The sequence below is a fragment of the Erythrolamprus reginae genome, chromosome 7 (genome assembly GCF_031021105.1).
Source record: "Erythrolamprus reginae isolate rEryReg1 chromosome 7, rEryReg1.hap1, whole genome shotgun sequence".
Lineage (NCBI taxonomy): Eukaryota > Metazoa > Chordata > Lepidosauria > Squamata > Dipsadidae > Erythrolamprus > Erythrolamprus reginae.
This window is the reverse complement of record NC_091956.1, coordinates 80,512,227-80,533,759: the sequence shown is the minus strand read 5'-3', so window position 1 is coordinate 80,533,759 and position 21,533 is coordinate 80,512,227. Positions and strand designations below refer to the sequence as shown.

At 37.4% G+C, this 21,533-nt stretch overlaps 1 protein-coding gene across 3 annotated transcripts; it reads right to left on the bottom strand.

Annotated features, from left to right (window-relative positions):
- Positions 1-1,490: 1,490 nt before the first annotated feature.
- Positions 1,491-20,750, bottom strand: EIF4E (eukaryotic translation initiation factor 4E). Of its 3 annotated transcripts, XM_070757964.1 has the most exons (8): positions 20,639-20,677; positions 16,628-16,743; positions 14,944-15,008; positions 11,865-11,960; positions 10,496-10,559; positions 9,875-9,988; positions 3,633-3,772; positions 1,491-2,542 (listed from the first exon to the last, which is right to left on the bottom strand). In XM_070757964.1, the coding sequence occupies exons 3-8, from the start codon at positions 14,961-14,963 to the stop codon at positions 2,428-2,430; spliced, it is 549 nt and encodes a 182-aa protein (XP_070614065.1). In that variant the 5' UTR covers positions 14,964-15,008; positions 16,628-16,743; positions 20,639-20,677; the 3' UTR covers positions 1,491-2,427. The 3 variants fall into 3 exon arrangements, with proteins under 3 accessions (XP_070614065.1, XP_070614064.1, XP_070614063.1); XM_070757963.1 differs by lacking the exon at positions 14,944-15,008 and having other exon boundaries at positions 20,639-20,750; XM_070757962.1 differs by lacking the exons at positions 14,944-15,008; positions 20,639-20,677 and adding an exon at positions 18,971-20,327.
- Positions 20,751-21,533: the final 783 nt, after the last annotated feature.

Sequence of the window (21,533 nt, the reverse complement as noted above, 5' to 3'; positions counted from 1 at the left end):
AGCTAATATAATAAAATAGAAGGCAGGTGAGGGCAGAATGCAAGAATCAAAAACCTTCAGCCACTCTGCAACTGATTCTATAAGTTTTCAGTACACGGAGACTTACTCAGTCACCTTTCGCGGTGCATTGCAATAAATAATGGGAAACCCAGAGGTCAGCTCTCAGTGTCCCATTGTTACAGCCACCAAATACCAACTCAGCAAACTATGTTAGACAGAGCGTTAGAAGATGTTAAAAGGATCGCTTTTAAATTAGTTCACAATTTCTGCCTCTTAAAACCCCTGGCACTTGCTATTTTTACTGCTTAAAGCAAACATCCTCAAATGAGCAATTTAAATCAGGAAAAGATTGCTGAAAGATCAGAGATGAAAGGAGAATCCAGCCTTTTCCAGATCACATTCATCACCCTATATTTATCCACGGTTAGGGTTTGTTTAATGCAAATATTTAAACCATTTCTTCCAAATCTCATCAGATTATATTTTCAAGAAGAGACTACAATATGTAGCCATGATTTCTCTATTGGGCAATCAAACATGTATATTCAACCATCAAATTACCATGAACCGATATTTCTCGCACCATGGATACTGTCCTGGTAGATGTAACTGGGTTCTCACTAGTCAATCATTTCCTTTTCTCAATAGAATTAGACATTAGTACAAACCACATTTGCTTTAATACAAGAGCTGTTTTGTTTATTATAAGGGGAGGTATTAACTGCAAGGGTACAGCATCAGTTTTTACACAAAATGCTATCTGGGTTAGTGCTAGATAAACTGCAAGAACCAGGAAGTAAAAAATCAGGATAACTAGGCAAAATTACGAAGACATTTATAGCAAAGGAGGCAAATTTTCCAAGGTAATATACCATAGCTAAAGTCAGGGAGACAGCAAAACTACCTTGATGAATAATATTCAGGCCAAAACATGTAGCTATAGGCCAGCAAAAAATCTTTTGAGACTTTCTCATATCTCCCGCTCAGCATAGGAAATATGACATCATCAAATCATTACACTTTACACTGAAATTGACAATTTTGGAATATCTCCTTTTTAACCTGTCACCGTCTCAACAACGGCATTAAGTGCCTGAATAACATTTTTCTATGTTTCTCAAAATAAATGTGTAATTAACTAGTTTATATCCCCTCCCCCCAAACGTAGCAAGATCCAGAAGGTTTTTGTTGCTGTTGTTCATTTGTTGCTCCAGGCACACACACTTTCAGAGAACCATTTGGTTTCTAGAGATGCTAGCCTGGCAGCTAAACAATACATGGAGTATATTAATTCTTATTATAACCACAGCAAAGAATTGCATATGGATATAATACTATATAATTCAAATCCAGGATTTGAATTCACTGTAATTTAAGACTTATTCTTTTCTAGAATGTACATTACATCAGAGGCCACAACAGAGACTATCTTGTCAAAATTAGTACAAAGCACTCCAGTATTATGAAATAAAAGGACAAATCTACTTGTCTAAAAGACAATTCACTGTACACATTTTATTTACAGTTTTGTACACTGTCTTAATATGAATGGGACTGCTTTTCTATTTGAGCCGTACTTAAACCAAAGCAAAATTTAACCTAAGGAATACAAAGTGTTAAAATACAGCATAAGATACAAAAAACAGGAATACTATTTCTAGTAAGGAATGTAATTCTGGTGTTAACATTTTTTTAAAATCCACAATTATGTTCAGGAAATCACACAAACATATCACTGATTTGACTTGAAATGCATGAAATTTGTAGCAAAGCTTTGATATTACAAAATAATTACCATCGAATGCACAAAATTATGTTTATTAAACCTTTTTTGTCATATTCCCAGATCCTTCACCAATGTTACATGAGCAAGAACTGAAATCAGAATATCACTAATGTTATCAGAAAAGGGAAACAAATAAATTAAATCTAGCAGCCATCAGCATCAATTACAGCAATGACCATGCTGTATAAAGAAAGATTTGCTAGAAAAATGTATGCATCATACTTTTCTTTCAAACCAGCAAAACATGTTATTGCATACAGTGAAAAGATGAAAAAGTAGTAGTTTATTCCCCTGTAGAAATGGCACTGTTTTCAGGACATTTTTTAATATAATAGTTATTTTCTTAAGAAGCATCAGAGAATGGGGTTAGGGAGACATATATGGATTTGAGGGACAAATGTTGCACTGAAATTCTTTGATTGGAAAAGGTTACCTTCAGCCAAAAAATGGGGCGGGTTGGGGGGGTGAGGAAGAAAACAGAAGTACAAGACAAAGCAAATGAGAGTTTCACAAATTTAGCAACATTTAGATGGAAATCAGATTTAAATGCAGTCCACTCTGCTTTTATAGAGGCTTTGGTTCAGCTCCCAAATCTCGATTGCTTGACGCAGTCTCCTATGAAATACTCTGAAGGTGTCTTCTTAAACAACAAACCTATTTTTAGTGGTGGAACCACTTTTAGTAGCTGTGTCAGCATGGGACTGATAACCAATCACTATCTTTTGAGGAAGTCCTAACCTTTCCTTGTATACTCTCCTGGGAAATTAAAAACACAAAATATAAATTTAAGTAGCATTGTTCGCAAGAAAACATAATTTTCATTGTTTAAATTTCAAATGCAATATACCAAATGTTTTTACAATTCTTTTAAGCAAAAGTCATTCTATTATTCACCCAATATTTGACATTATTATTATTATCATCATCATCATCATCATTATTATTAATGATGATGATAATAATAATAATAATAATTAGATTTGTATGCCGCCCTTCTCTGAAGACTCAGGGAGCATATAAATTTATCACAATCAGATAACAGCCATATTTGCATATAATGAATTTTATGTGGTGAACTTCCATTCCAGCAGGAGTCAATCCTGTGTTCACCCCCCTTAGAAACCATGCTTCCTTGAAAGATGACTTACATTTGCACATAAACAACCATTAGCACTATTTTGTTTAGTCACTGCTTATTTGATTTGCAAAAGACAGACAGAAGCCTTTAATATTTATAGGAATGATAATAACTAGATAATATTTCCTGTTTGGGAAATTAATATATAGGAACCAGGAAAATTTTCTACATCTAAAGATGACCGCCTTCCTAAGTTTCTGATTTTACCACCACTTTCATTTTTAGGTCTGTCAGCTAAGCTTCCTCAGTAGAAAACAACCCAGGGTTCAAACTGATGATGGACTTTCACTTAAAGCTCAAGTAAACTATCTAAACTTGTAACTTTAATTTAATGTTCATCAGAATTTGTCAGCTCCCTGTTAAGAGTGATAGCAAAGCAGCTGATTCATGCCAATAGCCTCAAGTATGAATTATTAAAACTGTTTACTGACCATAATTAGCCCCGTACAGCTCTAAGTGTCTGAAATTTAATCAAGTGATCCTGCAGGTGTGGCAACAAGTTGTATTATATCCCAAATCTTAATATATTGAAATAAATGAGCTTCCTAAATTATCACTTTGATCTGTTTCGTTTCCTGAACATAATTTATATCTGAATTAAACCATAATAATTAAATAATTAAACCATAACAAAAAAATAAAAGCAAAGTTTCTGAAACATCGGTATTTTCTAAAGCAGCAATTCTAAAATTTCACACATCAACTTACCCTATATGTGTAACAGCATCTCTGTTTTCACATTCAGTAGTCCATATTGCTATTTTATCCCCCTTGGTTCTAACATTAACAACAGCTCCACATACATCATCACTGTAGTCATCAAAGGATTCTCCAATAAGGCACAGCAGCTACAAAATTGAAGATAACACACTAAAGAACAAAATACAACTGAATACTTACAAAGAATTACACGATATAGTAACATATATTTCTACTGATTTCTAAGACAAATGACAATAGATTGTGAGGAAAAAAAATTCAGTTGACAGCTGCTATACAAAATATCCTATTATAGCTACCTTTGAAGAGTGTTCGGAAACTTCAGATTGTGCAATCATGGGCTTCCCTAGGTATGCCCATGTTACGCCAATACTCCGCAGTCTGCATTGGTTGCCAATCAATTTCCGGTCACAATTCAAAGTGTTGGTTATGACCTATAAAGCCCTTCATGGCATCAGACCAGAATATCTCCAAGACCACCTTCTGCCGCACGAATCCCAGCGACTGGTTAGATCCCACAGAGTTGGTCTTCTCCGGGTCCCGTCGACGAAACAATGTCGTCTGGCGGGACCCAGGGGAAGAGCCTTCTCTATGGCGGCCCCGGCCCTCTGGAATCAACTCCCCCCGGAGATTAGGACTGCCCTCACCCTCATTGCCTTTCGCAAAGTCCTTAAAACACATCTCTGTCATCAGGCATGGGGAAATTGATTTCCCTGGACCGCTCCGTTTTATGCATGGTTTGTATGAGATGTATGATTGCTTTTATATTAAGGGTTTTAAATTCTCTTAACTATTGGATTTGTACAGTTTTAAATGTTGTGAGCCGCCCCGAGTCTTCGGAGGGGCAGCATACAAATCTAATAAATATATAAATAAGGCCAACTCAATCTCAAAGGATAATGGGAAGTAAAGCTCAAGTACATTGAAAATTGCAATCCAGAAACATTTATACCAACAGTATTTATATTTGGAAGCATACACAGCCTGCTTGGTATGCCAGACTATCCTATAAAAAACTATTCATAGATGGCCTAACATTGACTGATTCACCCGATTTGAAGACAATTTTACCAAAAGTGAATGAATAATCACCAAAGGAGAAACATTTTCTTTAAAAAATGATGCATTTATTTTCTAAGTACTATTCACCTGCCTTAACTTTCCAGAACATAAATATGCAATGGCCTTCACAAATCTAAGCATGGTGTCAACATATTCAAGAAAAACTATATTAAAATAATTTGACCAATTGCAAGAAACCAGTGATTGATATCTATGGTCCAAAACGTAACAAAAAGTCAGACTAATTTGAATGATTGAATGGGCTACACATCATGCACTGAGAATTTAGAATAGAATAGAATAGAATTTTTATTGGCCAAGTGTGACAAGGAATTTGTCTTGGTGCATATGCTCTCAGCGTACATAAAATAAAATATACATTTGTCAAGAATCATGTGGTACAACACTTAATGATTGTCACAGGGGTCAAATAAGCAATGAAGAAGCAATATTAATAAAAATCTTAGGATATAAGCAACAAGATACAGTCATACAGTCAACATGGGAGGAAATGGGTGATAGGAATGATGAGAAAAACTAGTAGAATAGAAGTGCAGATTTAGTAGAAAGTCTGACAGTGTTGAGGGAATTATTTGTTTAGTAGAGTGATGGCTGAGAATTTATCTCAGATATGATACTCCAATGCCACCCAGACAAATCTGTTACCAATTTGATATGATAACAAATAATATTTTGCAAAATAAAGCAATCTGTAAAAAGCAATAGAGATGAGTTGGGACTCTGTCTAGATAATAGTAGAATATCTCCCCAAAAACTGAACCAAATGGGACGAAATTTGTTGGGGAAAGGCAGAAAGAGCGAGGTTAGAAAATGGATCTGGGTGGGGCAACGGAACAGGCATTTCCCTCCTTCCTAAACACCCAATGTTTTCTTAAGGAAGAGATAATTCCAGCAGACGTGGTTGGTAAATCCACAGTAACTGAATTTAAACATGCCTGGGATAAACATAGATCCATTGTAAGATAAAATACAGGAAATAGTATAAGGGCAGACTAGATGGACCATGAGGTCTTTTTCTGCCGTCAGTCTTCTATGTTTCTATGTAAAAATTCAGTGGTCTTGCATTTACGAGCGTGTACATGCAAACAAAAAAAACAGAATGCCTAGTTCACTAGTACTGAATAAAACACAAAAACAGGCAATAGTTGCTACTGATAAACAGATTATAAATAATTGTAATTGTCCTGCTCACTTCAGAATGACTCTCTGAATATGTATTAAAACAGGACTACATTTGGCAATTGGGAGTAGGGTGAATAAGAAGCCAGCAAAACAAAGATCAAATTCAAAAACTAGTAGATCAGACTGAGAATGTAGAGAGAAAAAATGAACCAAGAAAATGTATCCTATGACAGGGATCCCCAGGCCATAGCCCACGAGTCTACGGAGAGGGGCGGCATACAAATCTAATAAATAATAATAATAATAATTGAGATGTGGCTTGCTCGGAACTGGGTTGTGCCAGCAGCTCAGTTTGTGTGAGGTGCTTGAATTTGCAGCTCCATTTACATGAATGGTGTGTGTGCCCATTGGTTGCACAAATGAGAATTGTGTGTGTATACACCCACGCCTGCCACTAATACAGAACCATTCCCTCTCCCTGCCGGAAAAACTGGGGAGCGCTGTCCTATGGGACTGATAGAATGTTTCTTGCTGATTCATACTCAAGTTGACACCTTCTTCATCATATGGCCCACAGCAGAGTTACTTTGTGTTTCCCCGAACTTATAGAGTAGAAACAGACTACATAGTAATGGCTATCACGAGTGAAGATATTGAAAAGAATTTCATCACTACGCCCTGCATACTTGATACAGAAGAAAAGGAAACACAAGAAAAATGAGTTTAAAAGAATCAATAAATTAAAGCACTGAGAAAAGTTTTCTCCAATGCATTCCTACAAGAGAGAAGTAGTTGGGCCAGTGGCTCAATTCCTCCATTCTAAATTTCATTTCTGGAGAAGTGATCCAAGCAGCACTAATATTAAACAAGGATTCAAGAACTCATGCTCTTCACACTTTCCTTAGTGGTCACTGACAATCGACAGGCCTGTAATACATTTTATAGGCTTACAAATACATTGCACACCAGAGATATGAAATTCTAAAATTGTCTCTAGCATTGTCCTTAGAATCAATATACAGTGGCACCTCTACTTAAGAACTTAATTCGTTCCATGACCAGGTTCTTAAGTAGAAGCAATTTTTCCCATAGGAATCATCGTAAAAGCAAATAATGCGTGCAAACCCATTAGGAAAAAAATAAAAGCTCGGAATTTGGGTGGGAGGAGGAAGAGGAAGAAGAGGAGGACAGTCGCTACCGAAGGAAGAAAGTGAGGTGAAGGGAATGAAAAAAATCCAAAACTTTAAGGCTTAAAAAGAAAGAGGGACTCTGAGGCAGCGAGGAGGAGCATGCGCCTCCAGTACACCCAGCGCGAGGCTGCCTCCCATCCACTGGCTGCTGCTGCTGCTACCTGCTGCCTCTTCCTTCCCATGCTGAAGGGCTCCCCCCTCCTCTCTCTCGGTAGCCAGCGCCTTTCCTTCGCGTGGTGACTCCTCGGCTGCCCAGAACGAAGGGAGCATTTCTTTTCGCTGGGCGCTGGCAGAAGTTTATCCCCTGTCCAAGCGCCCAGAGAAAGGAAAATGCTTCGTTTGCTCTGGACTGCCAAAGCCTCCTTAAGCGCTACCAAAAGGCTCCTCTGTCAGCCCGAGATGGCCAGGATTAAAGGGAGAATGGCAGGAAACTGGCCGGGCCTTCGTGCCACTCCTAAATTTCCTGGGAGACTTTTCCAGCCTTGGGTTCTTAAAAAGACAATGGTTCTTAAGTAAAGGCAAAAAAAATCTTGAACACCCAGTTCTCACCTAGAAAAGTTCTTAAATAGAGGTGTTCTTAAGTAGAGGTACCACTGTAACTGCAATGCCATTAGTTTTGTGATTGCCAGCATTGTTATATATTTAGAATGACAATGATGTGTTAATCCAAGACAACATGGAAAAGTTTTTGTAACACATCTCCTGAATCAAATTCCAGGTTTAGAAGGATTCACAAAGTTCCAGACCAATGGTTTTCATAGACCCTCATCCAAGAAGAAAATATAATGCCAAAAAGAAATGGTATAAGTTTCCTGCCTGAACTGAGAATTGGATCAGAATTCCTCCAAGGTCCCAACTCTTCTATTCTGTATTCTCTCTTATGTGGCAATGGTCTAACTATGGACAATTGGTTAATAATCTGAGTGGATTTGGTACACCTTGATTTTCCGTTTAGGAATTGGGAAAAGTATTCTTCTCTTAACCCTGCTGTTCTGTTCGAAAAAAGTTCCTAATGTTATGTTCCCGGGTCACCCTGACCCGGACCGAAAACTCTTCATTTGCAGTGCTTATGTTTGGTCTTTTTGAAAGCTTTTTTCACCTGGAAACATGTTTGAACATTTCTGCACACAATGGAATGAAAATTGAACTGAAAAAATTAATCCTTATTGGTTTATTTTGCACATAAATGTGCCTCCCCCCCCGTTTTTGTGAAAGTTTTTTCAATTTATGGATAGTTTTGCTTGCAAAATCCATTCTATTTTACTAAAGTTGGTGTGGGATTGGTAGCTTGAACATTTCTGCACACAATGATATGAAAATTGAACTGAGAAAATTAATCCTTATTGGTTTATTTTGCTCATAAATGGGCCCCCATGCTTATACTCAAATAGGCTTATACTCGAGTAGGCTTATACTCGAGTATAAAATGATATGGTCTTATATTCAAAAATAAACCAATAAGAATCATTTTTTTTCAGTTCATTTCTATTTTTCTTATGTTTAGGATTGTTCAATTTAGTATATCAAAACTTTTGAGTTTATTGATAATTTTGCCTGCAAAATGCATTCTATTTTACTATTCTATTTTGGTGTGGGATTGGTAGCTTGAACCTTTCTGAACATAATGATATGAAAATTAAACTGAAAAAATGATCCTTATTGGTTTATTTTGCTCATAAATGGGCCCCTATGCTTATACTCAAATAGGCTTATACTCGAGTAGGCTTATACTCGAGTATAAAACAATAAACCAATAAGAGTCATTTTTTTCAGTTCATTTATATTTTTCTTATGTTCAGGATTGTTCAATTTAGTATATCAAACCTTTTGGGGGAAAATTCCTTAGGGATTTGTAGCCTTAAAAAATATAAATTGACACGAAATTCAAAAAGGATGGGGGGAGGGGCTTTTTGATCAAAATAAAAATATAAGTCTCAATTTTTCCAGTTCAATTTTCATATCATTATGTTCATAAATGTTCAAACTAGTTTTCCAGTGGAAAAAGTTTTCAAAAAGACCAAATTCAAGTACCTAAAAAAAATCATTTTGATCCGGGTCTATATGACCCGAACAGAGTAAATGTGACTTTTTTTTTGCCAAGAAAAAAATTTTCCCCCCACCCCCACAAATATTTTTTTGATGATCAGCATTGTTAAATTGAGTAAATGAATGTGTAAGATTTTAAAGAATATTTCGGATTTGGAGCATAAAAAAATAAAAAGTGAAAATTGTTGCAAGCAGCCAGGGGGGGGGGCTTATTTCTGATGTTAAAAAAACAGTAAGAATCATTTTTTTCAGTTCCTTTATATTTTTCTTATATTCAGAAATGTTCAAGGTACCATTCCCACACCAACTCCAGTAAAATAGACTGCATTTTGCAAGCAAAACTATCCATAAATTGAAAAAACTTTCACAAAAACGGGGGGGGAGGCACATTTATGGGCAAAATAAACCAATAAGGATTAATTTTTTCAGTTCAATTTTCATTCCATTGTGTGAAGAAATGTTCAGACTACTTTCCAAGTGAAAAAAGCTTTCAAAAAGACCAAACATAAGCACTGCAAATGAAGAGTTTTCGGTCCGGGTCAGGGTGACCCGGGAACATAACATTAGGGAGGTTTTTTTTTTCAGCAAGAAAGAAACCTCCCACCCCCCCAAAAAAATTCTCATAGAGAGAACCCCTGAAATGATGAAAAGTCATGAAATTTCAAGTTTCAGATATGCAGGGAAAATTTTTTACAGGGTCTCAAACCTTGATTTCGGGTCTCACAGACCCGAACAGAACAGCAGGGTTAAATGTGGCTAAAATGAGCAAACAATGTAAAAATCACTTACTGTCTCTAGCCAGAAGCGATCAAGATCACTTCGTCTCTGCTGCTTGTTTAGTGTAATTAGCCATCTCCCTCCCCGTTTATTCTTCTCATCTTCCCACATGGGTTCAATGCCATCCTAGAAGGTGTAGTTTTAAGATAAAAAACAATATTCACACGTGTAATTCATTTTTAAATATTTGAAATTTATTTACCTTTATATTGCTAAGAGTTTAAGTCATGAATGAAAAGATATCACTTTAAAAAAATAATAATATTACTCTTCTGACAGAGAAATATAAATCAAATACTAACTACATTAAATATTTTAATTTGCAACACTATGAAAATGGACACAGTGACTGGTAAAATAAGAAAGACAATATTAGCAACATTTAAATAGATTTAGGTTAGGTATTTCATCCTCGGCTCTTGAAAATATCAAAATAATATTAAGATGTATCCTAGCACAGAAACCCCACATTATAAACATAGAAATTAGTCAATAAGTTACACTGTTTTATTAATAACTTTTACAATACAATATTTTATTAAACTGCATATCCTTTAAAGTCTTTTACTTAGAGGTTTACATCCAAAATAACCTAACAACATGAAATAGACTTAAAAGTTTTATTCCACATACCTTAAAAAGTGAGTAATCACAACCAGGCATTAAATTACTAGAGAGCTGAATATGGTTATATAACCTATTTTGGGGGGGAAACATAAGTACAAATGAAGTGAACTCACAAATAGATGTGCAAATGTCAAAAATATATTATCTTAAATTTTGGGATTAAAGTTTAATAATTATTAATAGCAAGTTATTAAAAGAAAAACAGTAATGAAAGTCACACAATCATTACTTTTAAAAACTATTTTAACATTATAATTATCACAATACTTGAGAATACAGTTCACAGGACTTCCAATACTTCACAGAGCCAACAGCTTGCAGCTTCTTATGTGCCCTCTTTTTATAATTGTAGCAGGTAACTTTTCCAAACTTAAGTCTAAATTAGATAAGCCATGATCCACTGGTCATTTTAGAGATATAAAAATAATGTCTGACTTTTTGCCAGCAAAAAGAGGAGCGGCATACAGGTCTAATAAATTATTATTATTAATAGGGAGGCGCTAACTGCCATCTGGAAGCCAATGGTGGGATCAGTCTAGCCTGCCTTTGGAAAGCTAGGGCTGGACCAGTCTACCGGACCAGACTATCTCAGGGACCGCCTTCTGCTGCACAAATCCAGCGACCAGTTAGGTCCCACAGAGTGGGTCTTTTCCGGGTCCCGTCAACTAAACAATGCCGCTTGGCGGGACCCAGGGGAAGACCCTTCTCTGTGGCGGCCCCGGCCCTCTGGAACCAACTCCCCCCAGAAATTAGAATTGCCCCCACTCTCCTCGCCTTTCATAAGCTACTTAAAACCCACCTCTGCCGCCAGGCACGGGGGAATTGAGATACTCTTTCCCCCTAGGCATTTACAATTTTATGCATGGTATGTCTATATGTACTGGATTATTATTGTACACTGTCTTATTATTGCTGTTAGCTGCCCCGAGTCTCCGGAGAGGGGCGGCATACAAATCCAATAAATAAATGAATGAATGAATGAATGATCTGCAGCAGCCAAACGAGGGGCTGGTCTGTTTAGCCTCCAGGTGACTAGAGCACGACCAATTTACTCTGCCCCGAGCAGTGGTCCAGAAGGATTGAAGCAACTACAAATTTGCCAATTTCAATCTCACCACGAGAGTTATGTGTTCCAGATTTTGGAAGCATTCTGTAAATTAGCCCATTTGTTATTTTTGTTATTTCATCCACTTAAAGGTTACAGAATAAGAATTTTAATTGTACATTGATATTCTTTACAAATTCACTCCACTTTTGTCTTGGAATATTCCCTCTCATTCAACGTATCCCACTATATTTTCTCACATATAATCCTCAATAACAGATGAGATGAAAAAACACTCAAGTTGCAAGTCTGATTTATAATTTTACTTACGCCCAAAAATCTTCAACAGTATCAAACTTTGAGATCAGACGAAGATTTGCTTGCCAAGTTTTACTTTTGTCATTTTTAAAGAACCAAAGTGCCCACCTGGAAAAAAAGAACTTTATATTGGCATAAAATTATTATTTTAAAAGGCAGATTGAAATCATAGCATAGGAGGAAATTTGGGAGGGAGAATACAAAACAAGAATATACAAATAATAATAACACAGTTTAATGTTCATTTCCATTATTTTATCAAACAATGAACATCTAAGCATACAAGGGGGATATTAAGTGTGAACACTACTAGAGAACAAATCTGAGGAAATAAATAAACCTATGTTTACATAATGACTATAACCAAACTACCCTACTTTTCCAAATTTCCATTTTCTGGAAACAGAATCGAAGGAAATCAGTTTGAACTATATACTTTGAAATAACTTTACATAATGTATAAGGCTCTGATAGCACTTACAGCTGACAAATGAATCAATTAATTTCTGATTCAGAAACTAGGATTCCTTATTCCAACTCTGCCGTTAAAAGAAAAAAGTAGCATTCAATTGTTGTGAGGACGAAACAGATTATCTGTCATATTCATTGTACCATCCTAAAGTCTGATAATCGTAAAACTGTTGTCAGGTTTCTACTAATAGGTATGACTAGAAGAAGGTAATTGATACTCTCATCAATTGTTTCAGGCTTGGAAGGATTTGCATTTTAAATTTTGTAGCCATGTTTTATTGGCCTATTCAAAAATCATGATTTTGCAACTTTATCTATCAATCAATCAATCAATCAATCAATTCAATTAATTTATTAGATTTGTATGCCGCCCCTCTCCGAAGACTATCAACTACCATCTATCACCAATAGATCCAACTATAGTTATATATAGTGTTTCCCTTAATTTTAAAATTCAGCAAAAAAAATATGACATATATATATATGTCTGAAGGGATTGGATACTGTAGCCTAGAGGATAATTCTCTGCCTTACAAGGCAAAGGTTGCAGGTTCAAGTCCCAGTGGGTATGGCTAGCTGATGAGGCCAAAATAAGGCCGAAATAGATCTATCCTAGTCTCCCTTAATTTTCAAATTCAGCAAAAAAATCCATGTGACACATACAGATAGAATTGTCGGCTATCAATAAAATTAACTGCCTTGGAAATGGCCCTGGGTTGGGCAGAGAGGCAAATAAGGAGCTGTGATGTTCCTTCAATACACCAGGGTGATTCGACACAAAAATATGTAACCCTTCCCTGGTGCAGAGCTGAAGGGATTGGATACTGTAGCCTAGAGGATAATTCTCTACCTTACAAGGTTCAAGTCCCAGTTGATGAGGCCAATATAAGGCCGAAATAGATCTATCCTAGTCTCCCTTAATTTTCAAATTCAGCAAAAAAACCATGTGACATATATATATATACAGTAGTTATATATAGTGAATATACAGTGGTACCTCGTCTTACGAACTTAAGATGAAATAATATTTCCTTTAGGAATCAATGTAAAAGCGAATAATGCCTGCAAGCTCATTAGAAAAATCCAAAACATGAAGGGGGGAGTTTGTCGCTGGGATTCAAAGCAGCGCCAGCAAAAATGAAGGGAATCCCAGTGAGGGGAGCCTCAGGGAAATCTCAGCAATGCAAGAACGGCACTTCGGCTGGCAACGGAAGTCCAGCGGCGGGGATTCCCAGCGAGGGGAGGCTCAGGAAAATCCCAGCACTTCAGGGCATCCCAGCGGCGTCGGTTCAGGTTCGTAAGGTGAAAATAGTTCGGAAGAGGCAAAAAAATCTTAAAAACCGGGTTCGTATCACGACATGTTCGTATGAATAGGGGTTCATAAGACGAGGTATCACTGTATTCAGCAAAAAGGGTTAATATTTTGGTTTTTATTGATGTACACCGCCCTGAGGCCATCAGAAGGGTAGATTATAAAACTAAATAAATGAATAAAATAAATGAATAAATGGCAAAAATAAGCAACAATATAGAATTGGACAATTAACAGGTAAAATGCCACTTTTAATGTAATCCCTTTAAAAATGCAGATAATAGCCTACTGGAAAATAATTCTATTTTACAAAGGGTCAATATAAACATTAAGCAATGCTTACATTCAAAAACACTAATTTTGAGGTAATTCAAAAGGATGCATTTGAGATAATTCAAATTTTAAGCTAAGAACATGCCATGTTCCTTTAAACAAACTACTATACAAACTGTCTCTGCCAAGAACATTGACAATTTGTAAATTCATATATTGCTCACTGCGAAACTAATATACTTTTGAGAAATAACAGCCACTGGGATCATTCTTAGTTTTGACCATCTCAGAAACATATATGTAGTAGCTAATACTGAGAATAAACTTCAACTCTAGCTATTGATCTACTCAAATTTTAAAGCATTTTCTTGCACAAAATACTGGAAAGCTAAAGTGAAAAACAGGTAACTAAATATGACAATTCACAAACATGAATGTATGATAGTGTATCAACAAAATGTGAAAATAAAACAAAAATTGTAAACATATATGCTGTGCATAATATTTAAGATAGAATGCTGCAATTATATATAGATTGAAGACATTTGTTTCTGAAAAGATTTCCTGGAACAGGTTGCTTCGAATTTCATGTATTAACATATCCTATACTATTGTATCTTAAATCAGTGGGTCCCAACCATTTGGGCATCAGTACTGCGGAAAGAGGTTTTTCCATGGACCGAAGTGGGCATAGATTCGATGCTGATTGCATCCTGCAGATGGGGCTTCGCTTGTTGCGTAGCCCAGTGCCAGTCCACAGACTGAACTCAAGGATCTGTCTTAAATTATTAGCGGCACGGGTTGGGCATACCCGATTACACTGAATCAGATGAAGTATTCCTTCCCATTTGAAAAAGTGAAAGTATATCTTTATAGACGTATTTTGCATAGACATTATATCTTTAAATGCTACTGAAAATTAAATTGTCGTGCAGAAAAGTCATAAATTGAATAAATGCAGTATATAAAGCAAGCAATACACATAGACACAAAATACTTATATTTTTAGAAATTGGTTTTCAAATTAGAACGCACAGCAGGTTGAAGGATGCCATACAATTTTGGAAGGATTACTGCTGACAAATCATTCTAGTTGGAAACTGAAAAAGAAATCCTCCTAAAAATTAAATACATAATTTCATATGTACATTTAATTAACAGTGCTGTTTATCGTAGTCATGGTTTCTAAGATTTTGAAGATTATTTCCTTGAAACACCTTGATAGTTTTATATCATTGATGCTATATATCATTTCTGAAATTCTGAATTTATTTAGTGCCTTGCTTAGTGGCTCAAGATTGTTCTTACACTTTTAAACAGACTGAAAACAGGAGGTTGACATATTAACCAAATCTGTAGGTCAGCAGTTCAAATCTCATCACCGGCTCAAGGTTGACTCAACCTTCCATCCTTCCGAGGTGGGTAAAATGAGGACCCGGATTGTGGGGGCAATAGGCTGGCTCTGTTAAAAAGTGCTATTGCTAACATGTTGTAAGCCGCCCTGAGTCTAAGGAGAAGGGCAGCATAAAAAAATCAAATAAATAAATAAATAAATAAATAAAATAAACCAGGCATGTGCATTTTTTTCATATTGAGTTATTTTAAGGCCCTGAGTTGTATGTGGAAAACAAACATGTGTCTTCATTTTTATTAAAATTAGATAAAATCAATTATTTCCCAAGGCTTGGCAGTTTTGCATCAGCTGAAATTTTTTGGAAAGAATTCAGAGACTAACAGGCTCTGTTCTGTCAACTAAAACTTAAAAGTACTGACTCGGTCATCACCCACATTCTATCTTTATTAAGATGACCAAGCAAAGTTGGGGAGAAGATATTAATTGCATTAAAAAATAATATTTTGGGAAGAAACCGAAATGATTTAAGATTCTGAACAGGGAGTATGTCTAATACTATTTATAGTCCAAAATACGAATTGTCTCAAACTACTGTAGATAGGACAATTAGCTGACTTTTAAACCAAGAACTTATTTACCTGTCAACACTACACTTCAAATTGTTACTGTATGTTATGCAAATCAAAGTATGAAACATGTAAGTTAGTATGCTATGCTTTCCAGTTTAAAATTGCAACACAAACACTGGGACTGTAATAAACAATTATATTTTCTTCAGGGTACAAATATATATGTAGTTTCTAGAACTGCTATGTTTATAGTCAGGGCTGTTCAGATGAGAATACGTTTTATAGAACATATTAGGGTGGCATGCAAAGGAGATGAACTCACTTAAGAATATTTTATATCAGTATCTTAGATTTGTTTAATATAATCCTTTGCACGAGTTATATTCTCATGTTTTACTACTCAGTTTTAGCATATTATACTGCATTTTAACTTATTATTTATTCAAATTCCCTCTATTTTAGCCAATTTTATTGTATTTTAACCAGTTACAGTTTTATGACGACCGATGGGGTCCTTTTCCTCGCTTTGATATGGTCGATTGACTAATCAAATAAAGTTGATATTGATTGATTGCAACACAAACAGTGATTTCAAATTATATGTAGTGTTTTCAACATACAACATTTCAGAAATTGTCATAAATGACCTATAAAGACCTACAAATGTTCCCCAATTTTTCAAAAGGAGGATGTTTGTGGATATGTATTCTGCATTTTTAAAAAATGCATTCCAAAATATCTAATTAATTCTGCTTTGGAACACGCTATTACACAATTTAAAGGAAACAGGCCCCACCTGTTTTGTAATGGATGCTTAACGTATGTTTCAGGACTCACAATCTCCTGACTTGCTGGTGTCTCAGTTTTCTCAGTTTTTTCTTCTTCTGAAGTCTGAGGATTAGAAATGGTTTCCTAGACAAACAAAATAAACAGTAAACAATTAACTTGCTTCTTTATATATTATTCATAAAGGGATAATTTAAAAGATAACCACCATATTCAAATGTTCTGCCATTAACACCTGCAAATCTTTTTAATAAGGATATGCCTATGTTTTCCAAATATAGGCATTCTATAACAATTAGAATGAATGTAAAATTCACAAGTCACCTTAGACAACTGCAACTGAAACAATAAGATGGAATCTATTTCTCCATGGAGGATTATACTGTCAAATGTGTGCAAATTTTTTGCTATTCTTAATGCAGTAATTCTCATAGCACATACATTAAGTGATTCATAACCATAGGCCCCATGCATACTCCAAATTTATGATTTAGGTAAAATTGAGAATGGTACCAATCAACGCATGTTTTGAAATATTGCTAACTTTACTACATTGTAAACAGCTACGTTTTCATACGGATTTCTTCCCCTTTCTATATATTTCATTAAGATCTGGAATATTAAAACATATGATAGAATTTAAGGTATGCACAAACCATTGTCTATTGTAATATTGTAATACATTTGATTAGGAAACATGCACAAATGTTATTTATTCCAAAATTGTTTTATGAACACCCACTGTATAAAAATGCAAAAAATAAAATAAAATACTGCAATAGAACAGTTACAGATAAAGCTAGTTACAGTAAGGTCTCAAAAATTAGTGTGAATCATTTGTTATCAGTAACTTAGATAGTATTGATTTCAGGGGAGTAAGATATACTGTATAGTACTTTTTCTGCATGCTTAGATAATTGGAATCCAATTTCCTAATTTCAGCCCATTTACTGACTTAATGACCACATCATTACATTTTAGGATTAAGGTTTAGGGTTAGACACTTAGTGAAAGAGCAAGGTAGTGGGGAAAGTTGAAAGTCCCAGATGGCTTGCAAGCAAACCAGTAGGCTGTAAATGAATACTGCATGAGAGGGGTAAACACTTAAGGTGAATGTGGTGAAAGTACAGCAAGGCTTGGGGTGCAGTTGCTGGGCACAGGAGTTACCCGAGTGACTTGCAACCCTCCCTGCAAGTTCCCCCATTGACTTTGCTTGAAGGAAACCAGCAGAAAAGGTTGCAAATGGGAATTATTTATTTATTTATTTATTTGACTTATATGCTGCCCCTCTTTGTGGACTATGATCATGGCACACTGGAACCGTTGTTTGAACTGGTTGCCAAGCACCTAGACTGCAATGATAGGGTAGTGCAGTGGCCAGAACTTTGAGGACTTATCTTAGTACCACTCACTCACATTGTGGTAACTTTCTGAACAAGTGGTCACTAACCATGGACTACCTGTAAAGAAGACACCTCTACTGTCATGTAAGTGGTAAATTCCAGCCACTTTTTAGACTTACTGTACATCTATAAAATCTGAGAATTTTTTCTGCCCCTTAATAAAGGCTAAAAATAATAAACCAGGCACAAAAGCATTATTTCTAAATGAAAAGTACTATGAGAAGTGAAGATAACTATGACGTTCTATTTTATACATTCTATATGCAGAAGCAGTAGTGTCATACTCATGGCCTGGATACTTCATGTGCTCATTCCACCCATGACCAATTTAGGGAAGAAGGGAAAAGTCCTGATATGTCACGTGACTGTGAGTTTGATGCCCCTGTGCTTGAGCATCTGGAGCTATAGTGATATTACCATCTAACAGATGGTACACAAAAACTATACTGTATTAGCTAAATCTAGCATATAAAAAGAACCATTTAATATTGGCAGTCTACAGACTGATTAAATATGTAACTTTCAATTTTATTACCTGTTCTCTTAGCTGCAGATATTATACCTTAGATGAAGAAAATCTTTCAATAACCAACAACACAGACTTGTCTTCCCTTTAACTTCCAATCTAAACAGGAAATTAATCCTTATGCATTCTTGTGGATCATCTGAAACTCGATCCATCATTTTATGCTAAATCGTATTAAATTGTAAATTAGATTGTGAAACTATCTTTATAATAAACACTTTTCTTAAAAGAGAGGTATCAACTAAAATTTCTGCATACAATAAAACTTCTGAACTTAATATATCTGCATTTGGCTGGTAGTTGAATGTTTTTCAAGTTCATTCCTTCCAATATCTTTCCTTCATGTTATAGATTTAATAAGCCTGTCTTTCCAATAAGTAAAATTAAAATAATACAGATTCACATATTATAAACTTCAGCTTACCTTTACTGAACTATATAACCCAGAATGGCTTTCAATCATGACGATTCAAACTTTTTAAACTGTCATTCATATAATTCTTCTGTATTATACATGTGCTTTTTTTCTACTTGTGTTGGAAACCAATGACGCTTATAAAAGTATAAAAATTAGGAATGTGCAAAGTCTATCAGAAAAGGAGTTTGCAAAAAGCCAAACACGCTTAAAGCTGTAATCTAGTGGTAATTATGGATCATTCCATAGTTTTTTTCCCTTCTGAGCTTAAAGTCCTTGTATTATCCTGGCAACATTTATGGAGTAGAAAAATAATACACTTGTAAATTGTGCCTACTCTGGAACATGACAGGTAACATTTTTTGTAACTAGATGCAGAGGCACATAGTACATGCATGCTGTGCCCTGGTAAATCTCATTCCTTTTGTGTGTAGTGAAATACTTTAGTGTTTAACTTGCCACTACCTACAGTGTCAGTGCCAACTGCACTGGTGGTTTAATGCCAGTATTTCCCCCTGCTTAGTATTACTACTGTCATCTTCCATTGCATATCAACACCTTCTTTTGTGGCTCAGCACTCAACTTACAATACAGTATATTGCAATGGGGGTGAGTGGGTGGAGATATGATGGGCAACTATTCGTTCAATGAAAATGTTTGGCTTTAAAAATTCTTTACGGAAAAGTTGAAAAACTGAAGTATAACAAAATGGGATCCGCCCCAAATTAAGTTCCTGTCAAAGAATTTTAGGGGTATTTTGTTTGCCCCCCTAGCCGGTTCTATGGGGTTCAATTATAACTATACTTCTCTTGTGAAAGGCCAGGAGCGAAAAAAGAGTGTTAAAAGTTAAGCTAAGGATCTAAAAATAAATAAAATAAAGCAATGTGTACGCCTGGTATCGCTTGAGAGGAAACCAACAGGCGTTGTGACAGCACTGGGAGCAGCCACGAAGATGAGGGATGGGAGCTGAGGAGGGAGGTTATTTCTCCGTCGGTGTGGCAGGCGCGGGGGGAGACGAGGAGACACAGGCCGCCGTAAGCCCGCACGGCGAATTACAGAGAAGTTACGTCCAGGATGGGGGGCCCAGAGGTCCGACCGAGCTCCGCCTTCCTCTCTCGTGGCGGACTCCTCCGCGGACTGCTGCGCCCCGCCGACCGTCTTGGGCCTTCCACTCTTCTCCACCTTCGGCCGTCACACGAGACCCCTCCTCCCAGTCGCCCCCCACAACGCGCGCGCCCGCCCGCCCAAACTGTGACGGCACAATCCTAGCCGCTCGCCTCACGCGCTCGGAGTGCCCCCTCCCACCCGCCCCCACCTCCCTTTCCCCGGGGCCTCCCATCCTCCCCCTGCCAAGGCGCTCCATCTCAACACGAACGGCGCCTTTCGCTTGCCGTACACGCGCGCCTGCGCGCGCCACCACACCGCTTCCCACCAGGCCGCTGTCTGTCGCCCTCCCTTCTTGGCCAACCATCTCTATGCCCCCCCCCCACACTTTTCGGCTTTCTAGCTTAGATTTGTATGTCCCCCCCCCCCCCTCTTTAGGGCCAAGCGGCCTTTTTACAATCTTGACGGAAGCCTACGTGACAGAGCGAGGGCGGAGAAAAAGAGGAGGAGGGGGAGGAAGGAGAAGGGGGGTTGTATAAACCGAAGGGAGGAAACGGGAATAAGGACACTCACCGGTTCCACCGTCGCCATCTTAGATCGCTCTGATCGCACAAGCGCTGAGGGGAGGAGAGAGGTAAAAGGGGAAGGCGGGATAACAAATCAGGTTCGAAAACGATTGGTCGGCGGGGAGTCACGTGGAGGCGGCGGCCGTTTTGGCGGCTCGGCGCGTGCGCAAGCCCCGTGCAGGGGAGGGGTCGGTGCCCGCTGCCTGAGGGAGCAGCGGCAGCAGCGGCTTCTGGGAATTGTAGTCTCGGGTTGTTTCACCCCCTCCCTCTCTCCCCCACCTTCCCTTCCCAGGAGAGAAATCACGTGGGAAAGGCAGACAGGGGCATGTCAGGCTGAGGCGAGGTTCCTCAGAGTGGGGGAAAGTGACTCCTCGAGTCCGAAATTGGCAATTGCAGGAGCAGCCTGCGGGTGTGACCTCTGCATCCCCCCGCGGATGCCCGGCCTGACGGCGCAGCTGGTCCTTTTCTGTCACAGGGTGTCATCGGCATGTGTGATGCAAGCCGCCCCTCGTCTCTCCGGTCGCCACCATTCAGCTCCCTACCCAAAATCTGAAAGCGAGCCGGGAAGGCGAGGGAACGATCACAGTTGCTTCTTTCACTTGCGCGTTTTACACGTACTCGAAAACAGAGGAAATATCCTGAAATCCTTGGGATAATTTAATGAGAGATCTACATTAGTCCGCCAATCTATCCATGTTTTCCCCCCCTTGAAATTCCCATTCTCAGAATAGAAACACAGATACCAGTGCAGCTGCCCGTTTTTTGGCTTACTCTGTATTTTCATTAATAGTGCTGTCTTTGTGATCTTAAGTTGTGATGGAGCTCCATCCCTCTGAAACCCTGCGGTGAGCAACTTTCATACTGTAGGAGGGCAGCCCCATGAGTCTTTGGGAGGGGGCAAG